We start from the raw sequence: 19,947 nt of genomic DNA, 5'->3' as shown, positions 1-19,947 counted from the left end.
TGAGATGTTCAGGGCCGCTGGCCTTGCCGTGGCGACGTGGCGGTCCCGGGTGGTGAGATATTCCGGGCCGCTGGCCGTGCCGTGGCAACGTTTCGCCCAGAGGGCTGAGATATTCCGGGCTGCTGGCTGTGCCGTGGCGACGTGCCGACCCCGGGTGCTGAGATGTTCCAGTCTGCTGGCCGTGCCGTGGCGACGTGCCGGTCCCGGGTTGTGGTGAGATATTCCGGTCCGCTGGCCGTGCCCTGGTGACGTGCCGGTCCCGGGTGGTGAGATGTTCAGGGCCGCTGGCCTTGCCGTGGCGACGTGGCGGTCCCGGGTGGTGAGATGGTCCGGTTGGCCGGCCGTGCCGTGGCGACGTGCCGGTCCCGGGTGGTGAGATGTTTAGGGCCGCTGGCCGTGCCGTGGCGACGTGCCGGCGCCGGGTGGTGACATGTTCCGGTCCGCTGGCCGTGCCGTGGCGACGTGCCGGCCCAGAGTGCTGAGATATTCCGGTCCGCTGGCCGTGCCGTTGCGACGTGCTGGTCCCGGGTGGTGAGATGTTCCGGGCCGCTGGCGTTGCCGTGGCGACGTTCCGGCCCCGGGTGGTGAGATGTTCCGGTTCGCTGGCCGTGCCGTGGCGACGTGCCGGTTCCGGGTAGTGAGATGTTCCGGGCCGCTGGCCGTGCTGTGGCGACGTGCCGACCCCGGGTGCTGAGATGTTCCGGTCCGCTGGCCGTGCCGTGGCGACGTGCCGGTCCCGGGTGGTGAGATGTTCCGGGCCGCTGGCGTTGCCGTAGCGACGTGCCGGTCCCGGGTGCTGAGATGTTCCGGTCCGCTGGCCGTGCCGTAGCGACGTGCCGGTCCCGGGTGGTGAGATGTTCCGGGCCGCTGGCTGTGCCGTGGCGACGTGGCGGCCCCGGGTTGTGGTAAGATATTCCGGTCCGCTGGCCGTGCCCTGGCGACGTGCCGTTCCCAGGTGGTGAGATGTTCAGGGCCGCTGGCCTTGCCGTGGCGACGTGGCGGTCCCGGGTGGTGAGATGGTCCGGTTGGCCGGCCGTGCCGTGGCGACGTGCCGGTCCCGGGTGGTGAGATGTTCCGGTCCGCTGGCCGTGCCGTGGCAACGTGCCGGCGCCGGGTGGTGAGATGTTCCGGTCCGCTGGCTGTGCCGAGGCGACGTGCTGATTCTGGGTTGTAAGATGTTCCGGTCCGCTGGCCGTGCCGTGGCGACGTGGCGGTCCCGGGAGGTGAGATATTCCGGGCCGCTGGCCGTGCCGTGGCAACGTGTCGCCCAGAGGGCTGAGATATTCCGGGCTGCTGGCTGTGCCGTGGCGACGTGCCGACCCCGGGTGCTGAGATGTTCCAGTCTGCTGGCCGTGCCGTGGCGACGTGCCGGTCCCGGGTTGTGGTGAGATATTCCGGTCCGCTGGCCGTGCCCTGGCGACGTGCCGGTCCCGGGTGGTGAGATGTTCAGGGCCGCTGGCCTTGCCGTGGCGACGTGGCGGTCCCGGGTGGTGAGATGGTCCGGTTGGCCGGCCGTGCCGTGGCGACGTGCCGGTCCCGGGTGGTGAGATGTTTAGGGCCGCTGGCCGTGCCGTGGCGACGTTCCGGCCCCGGGTGGTGAGATGTTCCGGTTCGCTGGCCGTGCCGTGGCGACGTGCCGGTCCTGGGTGGTGAGATGTTCCGGTCCGCTGTCCGTGCCGTGGCGAAGTGCCGGTCCTGGGTGGTGAGATGTTCCGGTTCGCTGGCCGTGCCGTGGCGACTTGCCGGCCGCGGTGGTGAGATGTTCCGGTCCGCTGGCCGTGCCGTGGCGACGTTTCGCCCCAGGGGGCTGAGATATTCTGGACCGCTGGCCGTGCCGTGGCGACGTGCCGGCCCAGGGTGGTGAGATGCTCCGGTCCGCTGGCCGTGCCGTGGCGACGTGCCAGCCCCGGTTGCTGAGATGTTCCGATCCGCTGGCCGTGCCGTGGCGACGTGCCGGTCCCGGTTGGTGAGATGTTCCGGTCCGCTGGCCGTGCCTTCGCGACGGTCCGGTCCCGGGCGGTGAGATATTCAGGGCATCTGGCCGTGCCGAGGCGACGTGCCGGTTCCGGGTAGTGAGATGTTCCGGGCCTCTGGCCGTGCCGTGGCGACGTGCCGACCCCGGGTGCTGAGATGTTCCGGTCCGCTGGCCGTGCCGTGGCGACGTGCCGGTCCCGGGTGGTGAGATGTTCCGGGCCACTGGCGTTGCCGTAGCGACGTGCCGGTCCCGGGTGCTGAGATGTTCCGGTCCGCTGGCCGTGCCGTAGCGACGTGCCGGTCCCGGGTGGTGAGATGTTCAGGGCCGCTGGCCTTGCCGTGGCGACGTGGCGGTCCCGGGTGGTGAGATATTCCGGGCCGCTGGCCGTGCCGTGGCAACGTTTCGCCCAGAGGGCTGAGATATTCCGGGCTGCTGGCTGTGCCGTGGCGACGTGCCGACCCCGGGTGCTGAGATGTTCCAGTCTGCTGGCCGTGCCGTGGCGACGTGCCGGTCCCGGGTTGTGGTGAGATATTCCGGTCCGCTGGCCGTGCCCTGGCGACGTGCCGGTCCCGGGTGGTGAGATGTTCAGGGCCGCTGGCCTTGCCGTGGCGACGTGGCGGTCCCGGGTGGTGAGATGGTCCGGTTGGCCGGCCGTGCCGTGGCGACGTGCCGGTCCCGGGTGGTGAGATGTTTAGGGCCGCTGGCCGTGCCGTGGCGACGTGCCGGCGCCGGGTGGTGACATGTTCCGGTCCGCTGGCTGTGCCGAGGCGACGTGCTGATTCTGGGTTGTAAGATGTTCCGGTCCGCTGGCCGTGCCGTGGCGACGTGCCGGTCCCGGGAGGTGAGATGTTCCGGGCCGCTGGCCGTGCCGTGGCGACGTATCGCCCCAGGGGGCTGAGATATTCCGGACCGCTGGCCGTGCCGTGGCGACGTGCCGGTCCCGGGTGGTGAGATGTTCCGGGCCGCTGGCGTTGCCGTGGCGACGTGCCGGTCCCGGGTGGTGAGATGTTCCGGGCCGCTGGCGTTGCCGTAGCGACGTGCCGGTCCCGGGTGGTGAGATGTTCCGGGCCGCTGGCCGTGTCGTAGCGACGTGCCGGTCCCGGGTGGTGAGATGTTCCGGGCCGCTGGCTGAGCCGTGGCGACGTGCCGGTCCCGGGCTTTGAGATATTCAGGTCCGCTGGCCCTGCCAAGGCGACGTGCCGGTTCCGGGTAGTGAGATGTTCTGGTCCGCTGGCCGTGCCGTGGCGACGTGCCGGTCCCGGGTGGTGAGATATTCCGGGCCGTTGGCCGTGCCGTGGCAACGTGTCGCCCAGGGTGGTGAGATGCTCCGGTCCGCTGGCCGTGCCCTGGCGACGTGCCGGTCCCGGGTGTTGAGATGTTCAGGGCCGCTGGCCTTTCCGAGGCGACGTGCCGGTCCCGGGTGGTGAGATGGTCCGATTAGCCAGCCGTGCCGTGGCGACGTGCCGGTCCCGGGTGGTGAGATGTTTATGTCCGCTGGCCGTGCCGTGGCGACGTGCCGGCCCAGGGTGCTGAGATGTTCCGGTCCGCTGGCCGTGCCGTGGAGAAGTGCCTGTCCTGGGTGGTGAGATGTTCCGGGCCGCTGGCCGTGCCGTGGCAACGTGTCGCCCAGAGGGCTGAGATATTCCGGGCTGCTGGCTGTGCCGTGGCGACGTGCCGACCCCGGGTGCTGAGATGTTCCAGTCTGCTGGCCGTGCCGTGGCGACGTGCCGGTCCCGGGTTGTGGTGAGATATTCCGGTCCGCTGGCCGTGCCCTGGCGACGTGCCGGTCCCGGGTGGTGAGATGTTCAGGGCCGCTGGCCTTGCCGTGGCGACGTGCCGGCCCAGGGTGGTGAGATGCTCCGGTCCGCTGGCCGTGCCGTGGCGACGTGCCGGTCCCGGTTGGTGAGATGTTCCGGTCCGCTGGCCGTGCCTTCGCGACGTGCTGGTCCCAGGTGGTGAGATGTTCAGGGCCGCTGGCCTTGCCGTGGCGACGTGGCGGTCCCGGGTGGTGAGATATTCCGGGCCGCTGGCCGTGCCGTGGCAACGTGTCGCCCAGAGGGCTGAGATATTCCGGGCTGCTGGCTGTGCCATGGCGACGTGCCGACCCCGGGTGCTGAGATGTTCCAGTCTGCTGGCCGTGCCGTGGCGACGTGCCGGTCCCGGGTTGTGGTGAGATATTCCGGTCCGCTGGCCGTGCCCTGGCGACGTGCCAGTCCCGGGTGGTGAGATGTTCAGGGCCGCTGGCCTTGCCGTGGCGACGTGGCGGTCCCGGGTGGTGAGATGGTCCGGTTGGCCGTGCCGTGCCGTGGCGACGTGCCGGTCCCGGGTGGTGAGATGTTTAGGGCCGCTGGCCGTGCCGTGGCGACGTGCCGGCCCAGGGTGCTGAGATATTCCGGTCCGCTGGCCGTGCCGTTGCGACGTGCTGGTCCCGGGTGGTGAGATGTTCCGGTCCGCTGGCGTTGCCGTGGCGACGTTCCGGCCCCGGGTGGTGAGATGTTCCGGTTCGCTGGCCGTGCCGTGGCGACGTGCCGGCCCCGGGTGGTGAGATATTCCGGTCCGCTGTCCGTGCCGTGGCGAAGTGCCGGTCCTGGGTGGTGAGATGTTCCGGTTCGCTGGCCGTGCCGTGGCGACATGCCGGCCCCGGGTGGTGAGATGTTCCGGTTCGCTGGCCGTGCCGTGGCGACGTGCCGGCCCCGGGTGGTGAGATATTCCGGGCCGCTGGCCGTGCCGTGGCGACGTGCCGGCCCCGGGTGGTGAGTTGTTCCGGTCCGCTGGCCGTGCCGTGGCGACATGCCGGCCCCGGGTGGTGAGATGTTCCGGTCCGCTGGCATTGCCGTGGCGACGAGCCGGCCCCGGGTGGTGAGATGTTCCGGTCCGCTGGCATTGCCGTGGCGACGTGCCGGTCCCGGGCGGTGAGATATTCCGGGCCGCTGGCCGTGCCGTGGCAAAGTGTCGCCCAGGGGGCTGAGATATTCCGGGCTGCTGGCTGTGCCGTGGCGACGTGCCGGCCCAGGGTGGTGAGATGCTCCGGTCCGGTGGCCGTGCCGTGGCGACGAGCCGGACCCGGGTGGTGAGATGTTCCGGTCCGCTGGCCGTGCCGTGGCGACATGCCGGCCACGGGTGGTGAGATGTTCCGGTCCGCTGGCCGTGCCGTGCCGACATGCCGGCCCCGGGTGGTGAGATGTTCCGGTCCGCTGGCCGTGCCGTGGCGACGTGCCGGCCCCGGGTGGTGAGATGTTCCGGTTCGTTGGCCGTGCCGTGGCGACGTCACAGCCCCGGGTGCTGAGATGTTCCGGTCCGCTGGCCGTGCCGTGGCAACGTGCCGGCGCCGGGTGGTGAGATGTTCCGGTCCGCTGGCTGTGCCGAGGCGACGTGCTGATTCTGGGTTGTAAGATGTTCCGGTCCGCTGGCCGTGCCGTGGCGACGTGCCGGTCCCGGGTGGTGAGATGTTTAGGGCCGCTGGCCGTGACGTGGCGACGTGCTGGCGCCGGGTGGTGAGATGTTCCGGTCCGCTGGCCGTGCCGTGGCGACATGCCGGCCCCGGGTGGTGAGATGTTCCGGTCCGCTGGCCGTGCCGTGGCGACGTGCCGGTCCCGGTTGGTGAGATGTTCCGGGCCGCTGGCCGTGCCGTGGCGACGTGCCGGTCCCGGGTGGTGAGATATTCCGGTCCGCTGGCCGTGCCGTGGTGACATGCCGGCCCCGGGTGGTGAGATGTTCCAGTCCGCTGGCCGTGCCTTGGCGACGTGCCGGCCCCGGGTGGTGAGATGTTCCGGTTCGCTGGCCGTGCCGTGGCGACGTGCCGGTCCCGGGCTTTGAGATATTCAGGGCCGCTGGCCATGCCGAGGCGACGTGCCGGTTCCGGGTAGTGAGATGTTCTGGTCCGCTGGCCGTGCCGTGGCGACGTGCCGGTCCCGGGTGGTGAGATATTCCGGGCCGCTGGCCGTGCCTTGGCAACGTGTCGCCCAGGGGGCTGAGATATTCCGGGCTGCTGGCTGTGCCGTGGCGACGTGCCGGCCCAGGGTGGTGAGATGTTCCGGTCCGCTGGCCGTGCCGTGGCGACGTGCCGGTCCCGGGTGGTGAGATGTTCCGAGTCGCTGGCGTTGCCTTGGTGACGTGCCGGCCCCGGGTGGTGAGATGTTCCGGTTCGCTGACCGTGCCGTGGCGACGTGCCGGCCCAGGGTGGGCACTGCCCAGGGCCACGAGCTCTTTGGTGGTCCTTCTGCTGCCCTTCCAGGAGAGAGGGCCCGCAGGATGCTCTGAGGATGGAAAGAGGAGGGAAGTGCATTAGGCAGCTGCTGGGTAAAAGCAGCAAACCCAGGTCCCGGCCCCCCCGGCCCCGACAGAGATCCAGGTGCTGCCAGCCCCCTCCTCCTTTCTGCCCCTCCCCAAGCACCCACCAGCCTTCCCCGAGGCTCTGGCTACAGCCAGGAAGCAGCAAACCCCAAAGAGCATCTTCCACCAGCAGCAAACCTCCCAGTTCGAGGTATTTTCCTCACCTGACCCGGAAGGGGGCTGGTCCAGCGCCCGCTTGGTGCCTGCCCTGCCGCAGGGAACGCTCTTGCAGCCCGTGGTGCTGCGGGCAGAGGGTTTCCCCAGGCGCCTGCCCGGGAGCGGAGGGGCGCGGGAGGGCTGCGCAGATCTCGGGGTGCTGCAGCTCTGGAGCCCACCCAGGGTGGGGGGAGCAGCGCTGTGAAGAGAAAGGGGCCGTTTTAAACCCGCGAGGCTCAGGGCGGAGCCCCCCCGCGTCCCCACGTGTCACAGGTGAGGTGGGGCCGACGCAGGCAGGGACGGGGGCTCGAGCCCCAGGCAGCTGCCAGCCCTTGCTGCCTGCGCGGGGCGCTCTGGGGCACGGGGGGCCGGCGGCTGCCTCACCTCTCCACTCGCCTCCGCTTCTGCGCAGGGGCTTTGGAGACCACGGAGGGCCTGGGGATGGAGGAACCCTTCACGGCAGACACCGGGGCACAGGCTCTGCGGCCAAGGAGAAGGGAGTTAGTGCCCGCTCTCGTGAGGCTGCGAGGCAGCCAGGCCAACACCATCCGCCCGCAGGGAACAGGAGTCACAGGAAACCTGCCCGGTTTTGTAGGGGAAAACCGTTCCAAGAGGGGTAAATCCTCAGGAGAGCGGCACAGGAGGCGTCAGCCGCCTGGCTACTGCTGCTCCCTGAGGTGCTCGGGCTGTTCCCCTGGACCTCAGTGTCCCCAGTTCCCTCGGTAGGAACCATTTCCTAGAGCTGCAGGAGGAGACGGGGAGACCTCGGGGTGTCCTGCGTTACCAAGGCCATGCCCATCTCTGCCTTGGGATGCTCTCACAGATTCACAGAGCTTTGGAAAATCCAGAGCCCCTTTGAAGCACCAGCAATAAAAAAAACCCCAAAACTACCAACTAAACAATAAAACGCAAAACCCCAGAGTGTGCAGTCCCAACCCTCGCTCCAACCTCTCTGGGAGCAGAGGTGAGGCCCCACCTGCTTCCCAGCCAGCACGCGGGGCTCCAGAAGGGCCCCAAAGGGAGAAATAGATTTCTTTGGAATGTTTTTTATATCTTTATATATATATATATAAAGATATTTTATATCTTTATATATATATTTGACAGCGATTCACACACGAGCTCGGACCGCTGGCTGCCTGTCTGCAGGCTGAGTGTTTTCTGCCCAGTCTCCCCCCTTAGCAGAGCTGCAGCGATCCACGGAGGATTCACCCAGACAGCAAGATCGTGGAGGGGGGAGCCCCAAAACCACAGTTAACCCCCCCAGGCCAGCACTTACTGGGGCACGACGGGGCCGTCCTGCTTGTTTAGGTGGCTCTGGACGCTCTCCCAGATGGAGAATTCTGGCAGGCTGGAGGCAGCTGCCTCGGCCACGCTGGGTGAACCACTGCTGTTGGAGACCTCAAAAGTCTCGTTCAGGTTGTGAATGGGCACAGCAGGCAGCGTGCGCCGGTTTTGGGCAGCCGATGACACCGGGGACATGTGACTTGTTGTAGTCCCCCTCTTCTTAATCGGGCCAGGAGCCACCGACGTGGGGCTGCAGGGGGCAGCGAGGTCCTGCAAGCGCTGCACGGTGCCACTCATCCCGGGGGTGCTGGGCACGGCGACAGACACCTGGGCTGAAGGAGCAGAGAAGAAACAGAGTCACCTCCTTGTCTGCAGTTCCCAGGCACCCGCAAAGCCCGGGGCATCCCCCTCACAGCCCCCCGTCACAGCTCGGCGGAGGTCAGCCCAGCGAGCCCTACAGCAGCCGTTTGCCAGCGGGTGTTTCCATCCAACCACCTTAAACCGAGAGGAAAAGAGCCAGCACAACTAATCCTAAAGGCATCAGGCTGGGCCCAAAGCAAGTGCCCTGCGGCAACGCCCGGTCTGTGCCCGGAACACAGGGTCTGCAGAGCCCACGGCTTCGCTATGGGCATCGTGCATCGGCCCTGAGGATGAGGAGGGAGAGCTCAGCCCTGGTCAGATGCAGGCTGCCGGCTGGGAGGCTACAGCCAGGCTGGCTGGGACAAATGTTCCATGGAGGAGTAAACAAGAGGAGGACAAATGAGGATCAGAACTGCTGTTTTGGTCTCCAGGAGCAGAAATATCCCTCACGTTTATGCTGACTCGCACACACGTGCTGAGCTCCCCGGAGACAAGGGCTGCTCCTGGCTCCGGCCGTGCCCCGGGCTCCCGGCGGTGCTGGCCAGCCCCAGTCGCTCTACAAAGCGAGGCTGCAGCCGCTCTGGGCAGAACCCGCTGGGTGCCACGTCAGGAGGAGTCAGGAAAAACTCATCTCCCTGCCCTGTGCCCACAGCTGGGAGCTGCCCCCCCGCCACCGGCTCCTCCAGCGCACACCGAGACAAAAGAGAGGGGGCAGCACCGACGGCCCCAGCTTCTCACCCTCACAGCCCTGCTGCATCCTCTGGGCAGGGCTGGCCCCGCCGATCTCTGCGGCTCCCTTTGCAGACGTGGCTTGCTCCCCGCTTACACCAGCCTCCTGACTGACCAGGCGCTCCAGGTCCTCAAATTCGGAGACCATGGCAGGAGTGAGGAGGGCGGCAGCCTTCAGGAGGGCGTATTGCTTTCGGGCAACGTTCAGGACGGCAGCCAGGAGCCTGGGACAGAGAGAGACAGACCCAAGAACCAGTTAGCAGGCGAGCGTGAGCCAGCGTCACCAGTAACGGAGGCCCAGCAGCACCAGCGTCACCTCTGAGACACCTCCTTGGGCGGGGCAGAGCCTGTTAGCAGAGTTTTGGGGCAAGAGAGGCAAACTGAAGTCGAGAGATACCCAAGTTGTAAATCTCTTCCTGGACAACCCGAGCTGTGAGTTGTGTGTTTACCTGTTAGTTACAGGGACAAAACGGCACCTGCAGGCTCTGCCGGCTTCAGACACTTGTCAGCTCCGGCAGAGGCAGACAGATCCAGGCACACGTCAAGGCCAGCCTCCCTCAAGAGGCCTTTCCAAAGAGGTTCATTCTGCCAAGATGCTTGGGGCAGAGACATCAGCAGATGGTGCCACGGGAGCCCTGCCAGGGCAGGGCCCGGGGGAGCAGCGGCAAGAGGAAAGACTTCGCAGAGGTAATTTCAGGACTAACAACGCGCACTGACGGCTCACACGGTGGCTGTGCCTGGAAACCTTCACTGCTGCATTTCCAGGAGAGACTATCCCATGGGATTAGATCTCCAGGAGCCAAATCCCTTATTTTACAGGGCCGGCTGTCATCTGCAGACAAAGACCTGGTCCCACGTCCTTCTGGACAGCCCTTAGGATGGCTACAGGATGCAACAGGAGGGTGGGCAGCCCGTCCTCCGCAGGCAAACATGAGGAAGCAACATGTGGGAACGACACGAGGACACTCACGTCTCTGCCCGGCTGCCAGACAACCCCTGCAGAAGGCACCTTGGTGTCTTCCCTTCCAGCTGGACGTCTGTCTGGTGGGCTGCTCTGGGGCTGCTGGGAGGCCTTTCCTCTGGAGCCTGGAGCAATCACCCAAAAGCGCAGCATTAGCCCATCTCCGAGCTGAGTTTGTTCCCCAAATTCCCCATTAGCTGGGAAGTTAAGGGGTTTTGCCAGCAGTCCACAGCCCCCCACACGCTGAGCCAGGAGCCCGTGGACCGGGTGAGTTCCTGCCCTCTCCCAGCGCGCCCAGGGTACCCCACGAGGGTATGTGAGCCCCCCACCAGGCCCCACTCATCACAGCACCCCTTCTCTCACCTCCTCCTCCAGCTCCATTGGCATCCCAACAGACTGTCCAGCTCCCAGCTCCTGCTGCTCTCCATCACTGCCCCTCTGAGCCACGCTGGTCTGTGGGACAGCTTCCTCCAACCTGCAGAAGGCAGAGAAGCAGCCACTGAGCCAGAGAAGATCCTCTGGGGAAGCTGTCACTTTGCCCAAGAAGTTTTGGGATGGATCAAGGAGAAGAGGATTAGGCCTTTGCAGCCCAGCTTTGTGCACTGTGCTCTGCCACGCTCATAACTGCCCCCGAGCCCAGTCGAGGTGACGTGCACACCAGTAAAGAAGCTCCTCTGCTTTCTAATGGACACATGGGCTCTGACCAGCACTAAAACCCCACAGGCTCGGGGCACACCAGGAGGTCCCACCAAGCTCTGTCCCTGCTCCCCACCAGCCTCACCTGGGCAGCCCCTCTGGGAAGCCGGAGGGAGCCAGCGGCGCCAGAGCCTGGTTCTGTGACTCCCGGGCAGCGTCCTCATAGACCCGGAGCTTCGCCCGCAGATCTGCCACCTGCGAGGAAGGATCAGCTCTTGCTCAGATGGTTTCACGAGCCCAGGAGCTCAGAGCTCCATGTCCCCAGCAAACCACAGCTAAAGCGAGAGCCCTCCCCTCCCCACCAGCATCTCACCTCCGCTCTCAGCCGCTCGCAGGTGACGGCGTATTTACTAACGTGGCCGTCAGAGCTGGTCACATTGCTCTTCAGCTGCAGAGACAGGGCCAAGGCAGAGGTTAAAGCAGCACTGGGGCTGCACGTACCTCTCTCCCAGTGCTGGAGCTGCTCAGCCTCCTCCAGGCTCCCCAGGGAGCCCCAGGGTGGCTGCAGTGGACAGGAGCTGCGCTCAGGGACCTGCTGCCGCAGTCACAAGCCTTTCTGGGTGCTGGGCTGAGGAGCTTTACACGAAGACAGGGCACACACTGTCTGCAGCTTCATCCGCTGCTGTCTGCCCAGAGCGGCACCCCCAGGGCTGGAAAACTCAAGCTGGTTAAGGGAGGAACCCACTAACCTCCCCCCCCACAAACCAGGCTCCTTCCCAGCCATCCCCAGTTGCTCCCAAACACAGAGCAGATCACCGCCGCAACGCCAGATCCTCACCGACACCTTGATCTCCTTGGCCCGGCCGGCGTACTTGAGGGTGTTGTAGGTGTCCTCGTAGGCCAGGACGGAGGGACTCACGGCGGCGATCATGATGGTGCGGCAGTGGCCGCCGATGGAGTCCTTCAGCAGGCGTGTGAGCTTGCTGTCCCGGTACGGGATGTGGCTTTTCCTGCTCTGTACCGAGAGATCAAGGCTCTGCTCAGCTCCAAATCTGTGCCGCAAGGGCGCGGCCACCCTCATCCCACGGCACCTCTCGGAGCCCAGCCCAGGCTGCCACCCTCACCGCGCAGGCAGAACCATCCCCGGAGGACACCGCGCTCACCCGCCCACCCCGGCGGGGCCACGCGAGGAGCAGCGTTACCTTTGCCTCAGCCAAGGCGTTGATGACGTTGATGAGGGCCAGCAGCGAGCGGTTGATGTTGGCGCCCTCCCGGAGCCGCTCTCCCTTGGTGTTGGCGACCGAAGCTCGCTCCGAGCCTGCCAGGTCGATCAGGCTCATCTTGGCCACTCGCAGGTCGCCAGCGAGGCCGCCAGTGCAGTCCTGCTGCTTCACGTAGATCTGCGAGGACAGAGGTGGGTGAGGCTGCAGCTCCACCAGGCTCGTGGGGCTGCTGGTTGGAGCCAGCATCACCGGTTTCAATGTTTGTGAAACGATGGCGGAGCGGATCACGCAGGCGTGAGATCGAGCGCAGGAAAGGAGGGGCCCGGCATGCTGAGAAGACAAGCAAAAACTCGGCGATGACTTGAGCAGCAAAGCCACGGAAGGGATCTCGCAAGACGGGACAGAGCTGCGGAAAATAATCAGCGTCTCCTGCACTTGGTGAGCGAGTGGGGTACAGCTGGTCGCGTCCCCAAAGGGCAACACCCCAACCCAAAGCCCTGGCATCATCCAGGATGTGCTCATGCACGGTGGCAGCCCCAGCCCTGACTCCGACTGTGGGTTTTTCCAGAAATCTCAGATGCCAGTGGGGGCTGCAAGCCCCCAGACACAGCCTCGCAGTGCCCCAGGGAGGCATCCAAGCAGGGCTGGCGGTGCCCAGCCCAGTTCCCAGCTGGTGCAGGCGAGGAGGGACACAGCCACTGAGAGTCACCCACAGCACTGCTCCGTAACTTCCCCTTCAGCATCTCTCAAGATCTCCCAGGAGGAGCAAACACTTCCCCCACCGCCCTGGAACCCCCTCAGCCCCCCAGGAGCGGCTCCTGCATGGCCTGGAGGTGCCACAGAGATAGATGCTGGAGGCTGGTAACCGGTCCTGCATCCTCGCCAGACTGTGGTTTGCCTGCCGGGCAGGGCAGAGTTCCAGCACAGCTCATGGATTCACGGCAGGCGGGAATCCAGCACCCAGTGACAAGCCCGGCTGGGAAAGCATCCAGACACCTGGACTTCCCCCTGCAAGCAGCAACGGGCAAGGCACCAGGTTCAGAATGAAATTGCAGTCAGAGCCCTCTGTCTCCCCACGCAGCCGTGACGGCCCTGCTAATTCGGGGAAGGGCCTGGCTGGAATTGAAATCAACTGGCAGGTTTGTGTAGGAGAGCACCGAGAAACCAGGGAGCAAATTCACAGAGCCCCGGGGGAGCGGAATTCCCGGCTCAGAGCCGGGGGAGACACGACGGAGCAGACTGCCTGCCTGCGGCACCTGGGGGGAGGCACAAGCAGGAGCCAGCGATACGCGGCCCCTTTGCTCTGAGGAAGGTTTTAGGTGCGGCTCCCACACGCTGAGTTGACAAGAGACAAAAGCACAAAGGGAAATTTCAGCCCTTGGGACCCCTAACACCAAGCTGGGAGTCTGGGGCTGTCTGGGAGACGTGGCCACCAGCGTGACCAGTGTGTGCTGTCCTGCTGCAGCGCTGGCTACTGGCCTGCCCAGACCCACACCTCTCTTCTCAGGGCCAGGACCCACCGATTTTTCCTGTGGCACAGCAGGAGCAGGGGCAGGAACCCCGGGTCCTGGCACAGGCTGGCTCCCTCGCCCCCTTCTCAGCACAAATCCCGAGCGACACTGCAACCCGCAGCCCTCACCTGGAAGATGGCGTGCGAGCGGGAGGAGGTGCTGTTGGCATCGGTGGGATGCTGCGTCCGGTTCCTGTTGCCGTTGGCCAACATCTCCAGCAGCTGCTCTGCCGACGCGGGCTGGGAGAGAACGGGCAGAGGGCGGGCGTCAGCGCAGCCCGTACGCAAGCACCGAGACAACCCAGCACCCAGCAGCCACGGCGGCGTAGGCTGAGGCATCCTGCAGCTCCGCGGGGCTCGTCTCAGCTCAGGGTGGCGTTTGCTGTCCGCCAGGAGCCGCGCAGATGGCACCCCCGCGCCCTCACACCCCCCACGGCCCCGGGACACGCATCCGCTGTCAGAACTGGTGCAGGCGCAGCGGTGCCCAGACCTTGTGCCCATTTCTCTACCCACCTGGTGGAAGGAGAGACCCTGAACCACGACTCCTTTCTCAGGATCCTCCCGGATGGCCAGAGGGCCCTTGGGCTCCAGCAGGTCATGAATCTGTTCGTTGTACACCTGGAGCAGGGAACGCCACGGAAGGCTGAGGTTTGGTTACCCAACGGGGAGCAGGGAGAGGAACTTTGTGCCCCAGTGTCACGCACAACCTGGTGTCCCCCCGATACCACCTCTGGGGCCTCGTTACACCAAGAGCAGCTGAGGGGGCTCTCAATGCAGAGGAGAGCTTGGGAGGGCTTCACTGGCAAGTCACCGCGCCACCACTCCTCCAAAGCCAGGAAGCCCTCGTCGCTCGGGGACCACGGCAAGGAGCAGAAAATGCCCCAGGCTCCAGGTGGGAGAAACCAGCAGCACCAGTTCTCCAAACTGGGTGGGTGAGCCTGCTTCCAGCCAGGCTCTAAGGCTGCCCTGGGGACACCGGGCACAGCTGTCAGTGCAGCGGGTACCCTGAGTGTGGCACTGCAGGGTCTGGATCAACCCCAGGTCCCAGTCACGGTGACCCGGAGGCAGGAGGGGACCCGGCTCGGACGCGGCGTACCTCCTGGTAGGAGACGAGCACCTCACAGCTCTTCTCCTCTTGCCTGGCCTCGATCCTCTTGTACAGCTCCACCATGGTGAGGTACATGATGCCAGGGCTTTCCTCCGAGCCCAGCATGGTGTAGGTTTTCCCTGCTCCTGTCGCACCGTAGGCAAACACTGGGAAGAGAAAGGGTGGAGGGTTGCAACGATCGTTAATTAACAGGAGCGGCGGAAAGTGCACTCCTTGCCGGAGAGGAGAGCTTCCCGCAGCAACCCCTGCGGCGGGGGCTGCTCACAGCCTTTGCAGAGACAAGCCAAAGCCAATTCCCCTCCACGTTTGCCACTCGACCCCTCAGTGCCGTTTTTTTTCTCACTGCAGCCTCTCTCATTTAGCAGAGACAGAACGAGTCCCCAAACCATCACGTGCTTGGATGCTCCAGTCACCCCTGAACCTTCTTTTTAACAAGCCGAGCAGCCCCATTCCCCCACCTCTCCCCAGAAGGCGTTTCTTCTTCCAGACCTGGTAATTCATCTCACCCCCCCACCCCCCCTTTCAACACTCTTTGAAGCGTCACCATCAGAGCAGGACACACTAACCCAGAGAGCCTCAGCCCGTCCCCCCAATAGCAGCACTCGGGGCTTGGCAACTCTCGTTTGAGGATCCTGGAGTTATTTTATGCAGATAGAGACACGAGACGTGCCTGCCAGGTGGGCACAGTGACAGAGGCAGCCTTCAGCAGCTCGCAGAGCATGCCGGAGAGCCAGGAATAGCATCCTCCGGTCCCAGTGCCCGGCCCGGCACATGATTAGACAGGAGAGCAGCCTCTCCCGCACGGTGCTGCCTCACACGAGTGATGTGCTCGTTAAGCCGCTCGTCTGCTGACAGCCTGCCAACAGCACGGGGGGCTGCGGCGGCAGGCGAGGAGCTTTCAGACCCAGCAAGGAGCTTTCAGACCTGGCTTTACAGAGCTGCCAGCCTGCGGCATGCTCACAAGGGGCACGGCAAACCCCAAAGCACCCCAAGATGTGTCTGCTTCACCCCAGATCCCGCTCCCAAACCCAGCATCCTCCCAAAGCTCTGCCCCTCACCGCGATTCGGGCTGCGAAGGGATGGCAAAAGCAAGGGGCTCTTTGCGCCACAGATCCACCTGATTTCTCGCCATCCTTCCCACCCTAGCAGAGCGGAGAGCATGTCATCCTTGTCCCTCAGAATGCCTGGAAAGCACCTGCCCAGCCTCATTTCTGCCCCAACGCCCACCTCCATCCCCTCCAGCACTGCTGTGGCCCCCAGCATCACAGAACCACAGCACACCCAGGCTGTGAGGAACCTGGAGAGATCGTCTGGTCTGAGCTTTTGTGGGAAGGGGAGCCCAGATGAGATCATCGTGCACCCTGTCCAATGGCATCTTGAACACCCCCAGCCCTTGGGACTCCACTATGCCCCTGGGGAGGCTGTGCCAGTGAATGTTCTCACTGTAAAAAATGTCTTCTACTGAGATGAAACCTCTCCTGGTTCAACATGTCCCTGCTGCCCCTTGTCTTCAACTTGTGACCAGAGAGCCCCCATCCTCTCCAAAGCTGCCCTTTAAGTCCTCAAAAACGGATGAGGTTCGCCCCGGACTCTTCTCCTCTCCAGGGAGAAGAGACCCATCTCCTTCAGTCTCCCCTCTCTGTCCAGCCCTTGGCTCATCTCTGGGGCCCTCCTTTGGAAATCCTCAACTCTACCTGCATCCAGTCTACCTACATCTCTGTCTGAGCTAGAAATGTCCCTGCAGATGCAGCCCCAGACCCAACTTGGGAGACTTTGCACTCCTCTGTCTTCATCCTCCCACTGTTCCTGCTTTTCCAGCCCAGCCAGGTCCCTCCTCACCATTTCCTCCCCACAAATCCTTTTCCCCCTGGAGCCCTGCGTCCAGCTCTGGGGTCCCCAGCACAGGACAGACATGGACCTGTGGGAGCGGGGCCAGAGGCCACGGGAACGGTCTGAGGGCTGGGACAGCGCTGCTGCGGGGAGAGGCTGAGAGCTGGGGGTGCTCAGCCTGGAGAGGAGGAGGCTCGGGGAGACCTTACTGAGGCCTCTCGATGTATAGAAAGAGGCTTGTAGGAAAGTCGGAGAAAAGACTTTTTACCAGGGCCTGCAGTGACAGGACAAGGGGCAACGGCTTTTAACTGACAGAGGGGAGATTTAGATGAGATCTAAGGCAGAAATTCTTCCCTGTGAGGGGGGTGAGGCCCTGGCACAGGTTGCCCAGAAAAGCTGTGGCTGCCCCCACCCTGGCAGGGTTCAAGGCCAGGTTGGACGGGGCTTTGGGCAACCAGATTTAGTGACACATGTCCCTGCCCATCGCAGGAGGGTTGGACTGGATTATCTTTCAAGGTTCCTTCCAACCCAAACCATCCTGTGACTCCAGAAGTTGCTCTTATTCAGGTTTTGCTTCTCCTCATTGCTCCCCAGGGGGAGATTCGACATTTCCATGTCAGGATCGTCCCTGTCCCGATCACACTCACAGTCACACCAGCTTGGTGCCAGCACCAAGTTTCCGGCTGCATGTTTGCGTGTTGCTGTTGTGTACCCTCATATCCCCAGCTGCTTAGGGCTTCCACAATAAATGAACAGCTCCACTGAGTCCACCCTGCCTGGGAGCAGATGGGACAGGAGCTCCTGCAAGGATTTTAGAAGTTTTTCTTTGCAGAAGGGGCTGTTGGGCGTTGGAATGGGCTGCCCAGGGCAGGGGGGGAGTCCCCATCCCTAGAGGGGTTGAAGAGTCGGGCTGAGCCAGCACTGAGGGATCTGGTGGAGTTGGGAACGGTCAGTGTGAAGTTTGTGGTTGGACAGGAGGAGCTTCAAGATCTTTATTATCCTGGATTATTCTGGGTTTCTGATCAAAGGAGGACCCTCCGGGTCTTACCGGAGCAGTTGTAGCCATTGAGGACGCTGTCCAACAACGCGTGGGTGGTGTGCTGGAACACCTCCTCCTGCGTGGCCCCCTCCCCAAAAACTCGGTCAAAGACAAACTTCAGGTCCTTGCTGTGGTGCTTGGGCCCGTGAGTGGGCAGCACACTGCTGGGGGGGCCACTGTGCTCTTCAGGGTTGAAGACGAGGATGTGCTGGTCAACGACATGCAGGACGGGGCGTGCGGCCCGCTCTCGCTCACAGGAAGCGCGGGGCCGCACACGCACCACAACAGCCACAGAGCCCTCCTGGGGCGGGGGCCCCAGCATCATGGTGACAGGGGGGTGCTGCGATGGGGGCGCGGCACTGCCTGGAGAACAACGGCACCGGGCTCCAACGTCCCAAGGGCCTCACGCACTGTGGGGGGTGGGGGGGGAATGGGTCAGCTGAGGCTGAGGGGGTGGAGGGGAGCCCACAGCTGGGCAAGGCCTCGCACCCCCTCCCTGTCCTGAGCCCCGCTGGTGCCCCCAGAGCTGCCGTTAACACCCGCCCACGGCCCGACCCCTTCAGCCCCGTCCCCCCCGGCCTACACCCCCCTCTGGTCCCTGCAGCCCCTCTCACGGCCCCACACCCCCTTCAGGCCCCCACAACCCCCTCCCACAGCCCTGCCCGCCCCCTCCAGGGACGCCGTCCCACCCCCTCCCCTTCGGGCCTCTGTAGCCCGCCCCCCCCTCCACGCTGCCACCTTCGAGCCCCCCCAGCCTCCCTCGGGCCCCTCGTTCTGCCCACCCAAGGCCCTTCCTAAGGCCCCCGGCCCCCCACACCGCCTCCCCCGGCCCCGCAGGCACTCCCAGCCCTCCCCACCCCTCCGAGCCCCGGCCCGCCCACCCCAGGGCCCCAGACCCGCCCCCAGGGCCCCAGACCTGCCCCCAGGGCCCCAGACCTGCCCCCAGGGCCCCAGACCTGCCCCCCACGCTCCCGCTCCTCCCCCCCGCGCACCCAACGCCTCAACGGACCCTCCCGCCGCTCCGCTGCCAACGGCCGCGCAGGCCCCGCCCTCGCTCCTCATTGGCCGTTCTTCCCGCCCTCGCTCCTCATTGGCCGCTCTTCCCGCCTCGCCCTCCCATTGGCTGTCCGCCCTGCGCGCTGCACCATGGGAGCGGTAGTCCCGCGGCCCCGATCTGGCCGCCATCTTTCCCCCCTCCCCGTCGCCGTCCCGGCCGTGGCGGCCCCCTGCGGCCGGGAGAACCGGCGGCCCGAGCGCTGTCCAGCGGAGAGAGCCCAGCCAAGGGCCCGGCAGGGCTGAGGGGCGCGGGGTCGCCGCCTGCTGCCAGCCACAGCGAGCCGCAGCGGCAGCCTTCTCCTCCCAGCTCCGAGCTGACAGCCCCGGCCCTGAGCAGCTCCCGCTGCCCGGCCGCTGCTGCTCCCGGGGAATTGGTGCTGAGAAACGAGCCCCGGTACCGCCGGGGGACACACACCCACCCGTGCACCCTGTCCCCAGGGCCACCCAGGGGGCCCCAGCGGCTCCTGTCCTCTGACCCCACCGCAGGGGCTCATCGAATTGGGCGGCGTCCTGCTGATACAAGGAAATGATCCCGTGCTTTGAAACTGATTTACTTATAACAGCTTAGAGCAACTTAAAATAATTTCTGAATATTGCTTAAGAATCCTGCTTGCCCTGACTGTTCTGTTGAAGCTTACCAAGGGCTACTGTGTGCATCTAAACAAAGCATTTTCTGTGGAAACTTACCAAGAACTACTATGTTTGGCAAAAATAGGAGCCATGTCCTTGGAAAGCAGATGGGTTCTGACAAGTTGAGTCTTTGTAGTGCGTAGACAGCCACGTATCGGCAGTAGAAACTGATCTACTGGTGCTTTTAGGTAAGATAGAGTTGGTAAACCAGCTGAAAACCACTCTTGTTGTTCAAGATATTGCCTGAGAGAATCTGCATATGCTCCAAGGAAAAGTACAAGGTGAGGAGGACTGTGAGCCTTCCTCCAACAGACCCCAGAGACACCCACCAGGAGGCAATGGGCAGAGAACATCAACTGCTGACACCAGCATCTAGAGCCAACCCAGCCTCACTCATGCACATGGATATTTGTATTGTGTAATCCAATGAATATGGATATCCACACTTGGTAAGTTTTTGGTAAAATGTGCTGTGGGGGTGCAAGCTTTGCAGAGAAATCCCCTTGCACCCCGGCCGGAGTAAACATACAAACATACCTGCTGTGTAACTCTACTCCAGTTGTAGAGTCTGTTTCTATGAATCGCTGCCTGCACCGAAGCAGCGGTGACAGGTGACCGTGCCGGAGGGTCCTCATGGCTCTGCAGGGCTGGACCGCGTCCCCCCCCCTGCAGTCTGGACGCATGTACCTGAGGGGACACACCTCATGGGGCCACCTGGGCTCTGGGTCAGGGACATGGTGGCGGTGGCACCCCCACTGTCTGCACTGGAGGTGGCAGAGAAGACGCCAGCGCTTGGGGACAGGGGAGCCTCTCCCGGCACCCCCGGCCGGGCCAGTTCAGGAAGCCAAGCGGGGTCGACTGGGGGGGTGGCAGGTGGACCCTGTCCCTGGGCTGGGGGATGTTGGCTCTGCCCCACGCGGGGACACAAACAGCAGACGGGGAGAGGTCACAGCTCTGCTTTACCATGGGGTAGCCCTGGGGTCAGGCAGCAAGGCATCTCCCCCCTGCCCCAGCGCAGCCCCCCAGCACGGGGCTGGACAGGGGGGGCACCCGTATAGACATCTGCGCGTCCTGTACATATATACATGCCAGCAGGGACCCCCGGCCCCGGCACT

At 64.6% G+C, this 19,947-nt stretch overlaps 1 protein-coding gene across 1 annotated transcript in view; it reads right to left on the bottom strand.

Moving 5' to 3' along the window:
* LOC141970507 (kinesin-like protein KIF18B) overlaps nt 1-19,791 on the bottom strand; it is a 103,365-nt gene extending 83,574 nt beyond the window's left edge. The window contains exons 1-16 of the mRNA XM_074927159.1: nt 18,890-19,791; nt 17,156-17,556; nt 14,266-14,423; nt 13,683-13,787; nt 13,299-13,409; nt 11,639-11,836; nt 11,275-11,451; nt 10,810-10,884; nt 10,582-10,691; nt 10,164-10,275; nt 9,810-9,925; nt 8,849-9,063; nt 7,743-8,082; nt 6,848-6,943; nt 6,472-6,662; nt 6,093-6,231 (exon numbers count right to left, since the gene is read on the bottom strand). Coding sequence (XP_074783260.1) covers nt 6,093-6,231; nt 6,472-6,662; nt 6,848-6,943; nt 7,743-8,082; nt 8,849-9,063; nt 9,810-9,925; nt 10,164-10,275; nt 10,582-10,691; nt 10,810-10,884; nt 11,275-11,451; nt 11,639-11,836; nt 13,299-13,409; nt 13,683-13,787; nt 14,266-14,423; nt 17,156-17,471 — 2,459 coding nt within the window. The 5' untranslated portion in view covers nt 17,472-17,556; nt 18,890-19,791. The remainder of the gene's footprint in view (nt 1-6,092; nt 6,232-6,471; nt 6,663-6,847; nt 6,944-7,742; nt 8,083-8,848; nt 9,064-9,809; nt 9,926-10,163; nt 10,276-10,581; nt 10,692-10,809; nt 10,885-11,274; nt 11,452-11,638; nt 11,837-13,298; nt 13,410-13,682; nt 13,788-14,265; nt 14,424-17,155; nt 17,557-18,889) is intronic.
* Nucleotides 19,792-19,947: the final 156 nt, after the last annotated feature.

This window comes from Athene noctua, chromosome 25 (assembly GCF_965140245.1).
Source record: "Athene noctua chromosome 25, bAthNoc1.hap1.1, whole genome shotgun sequence".
Classification (NCBI taxonomy): domain Eukaryota; kingdom Metazoa; phylum Chordata; class Aves; order Strigiformes; family Strigidae; genus Athene; species Athene noctua.
Note: the sequence above shows the minus strand (reverse complement) of the source record. Positions and strands in the feature narration are given on the sequence as shown.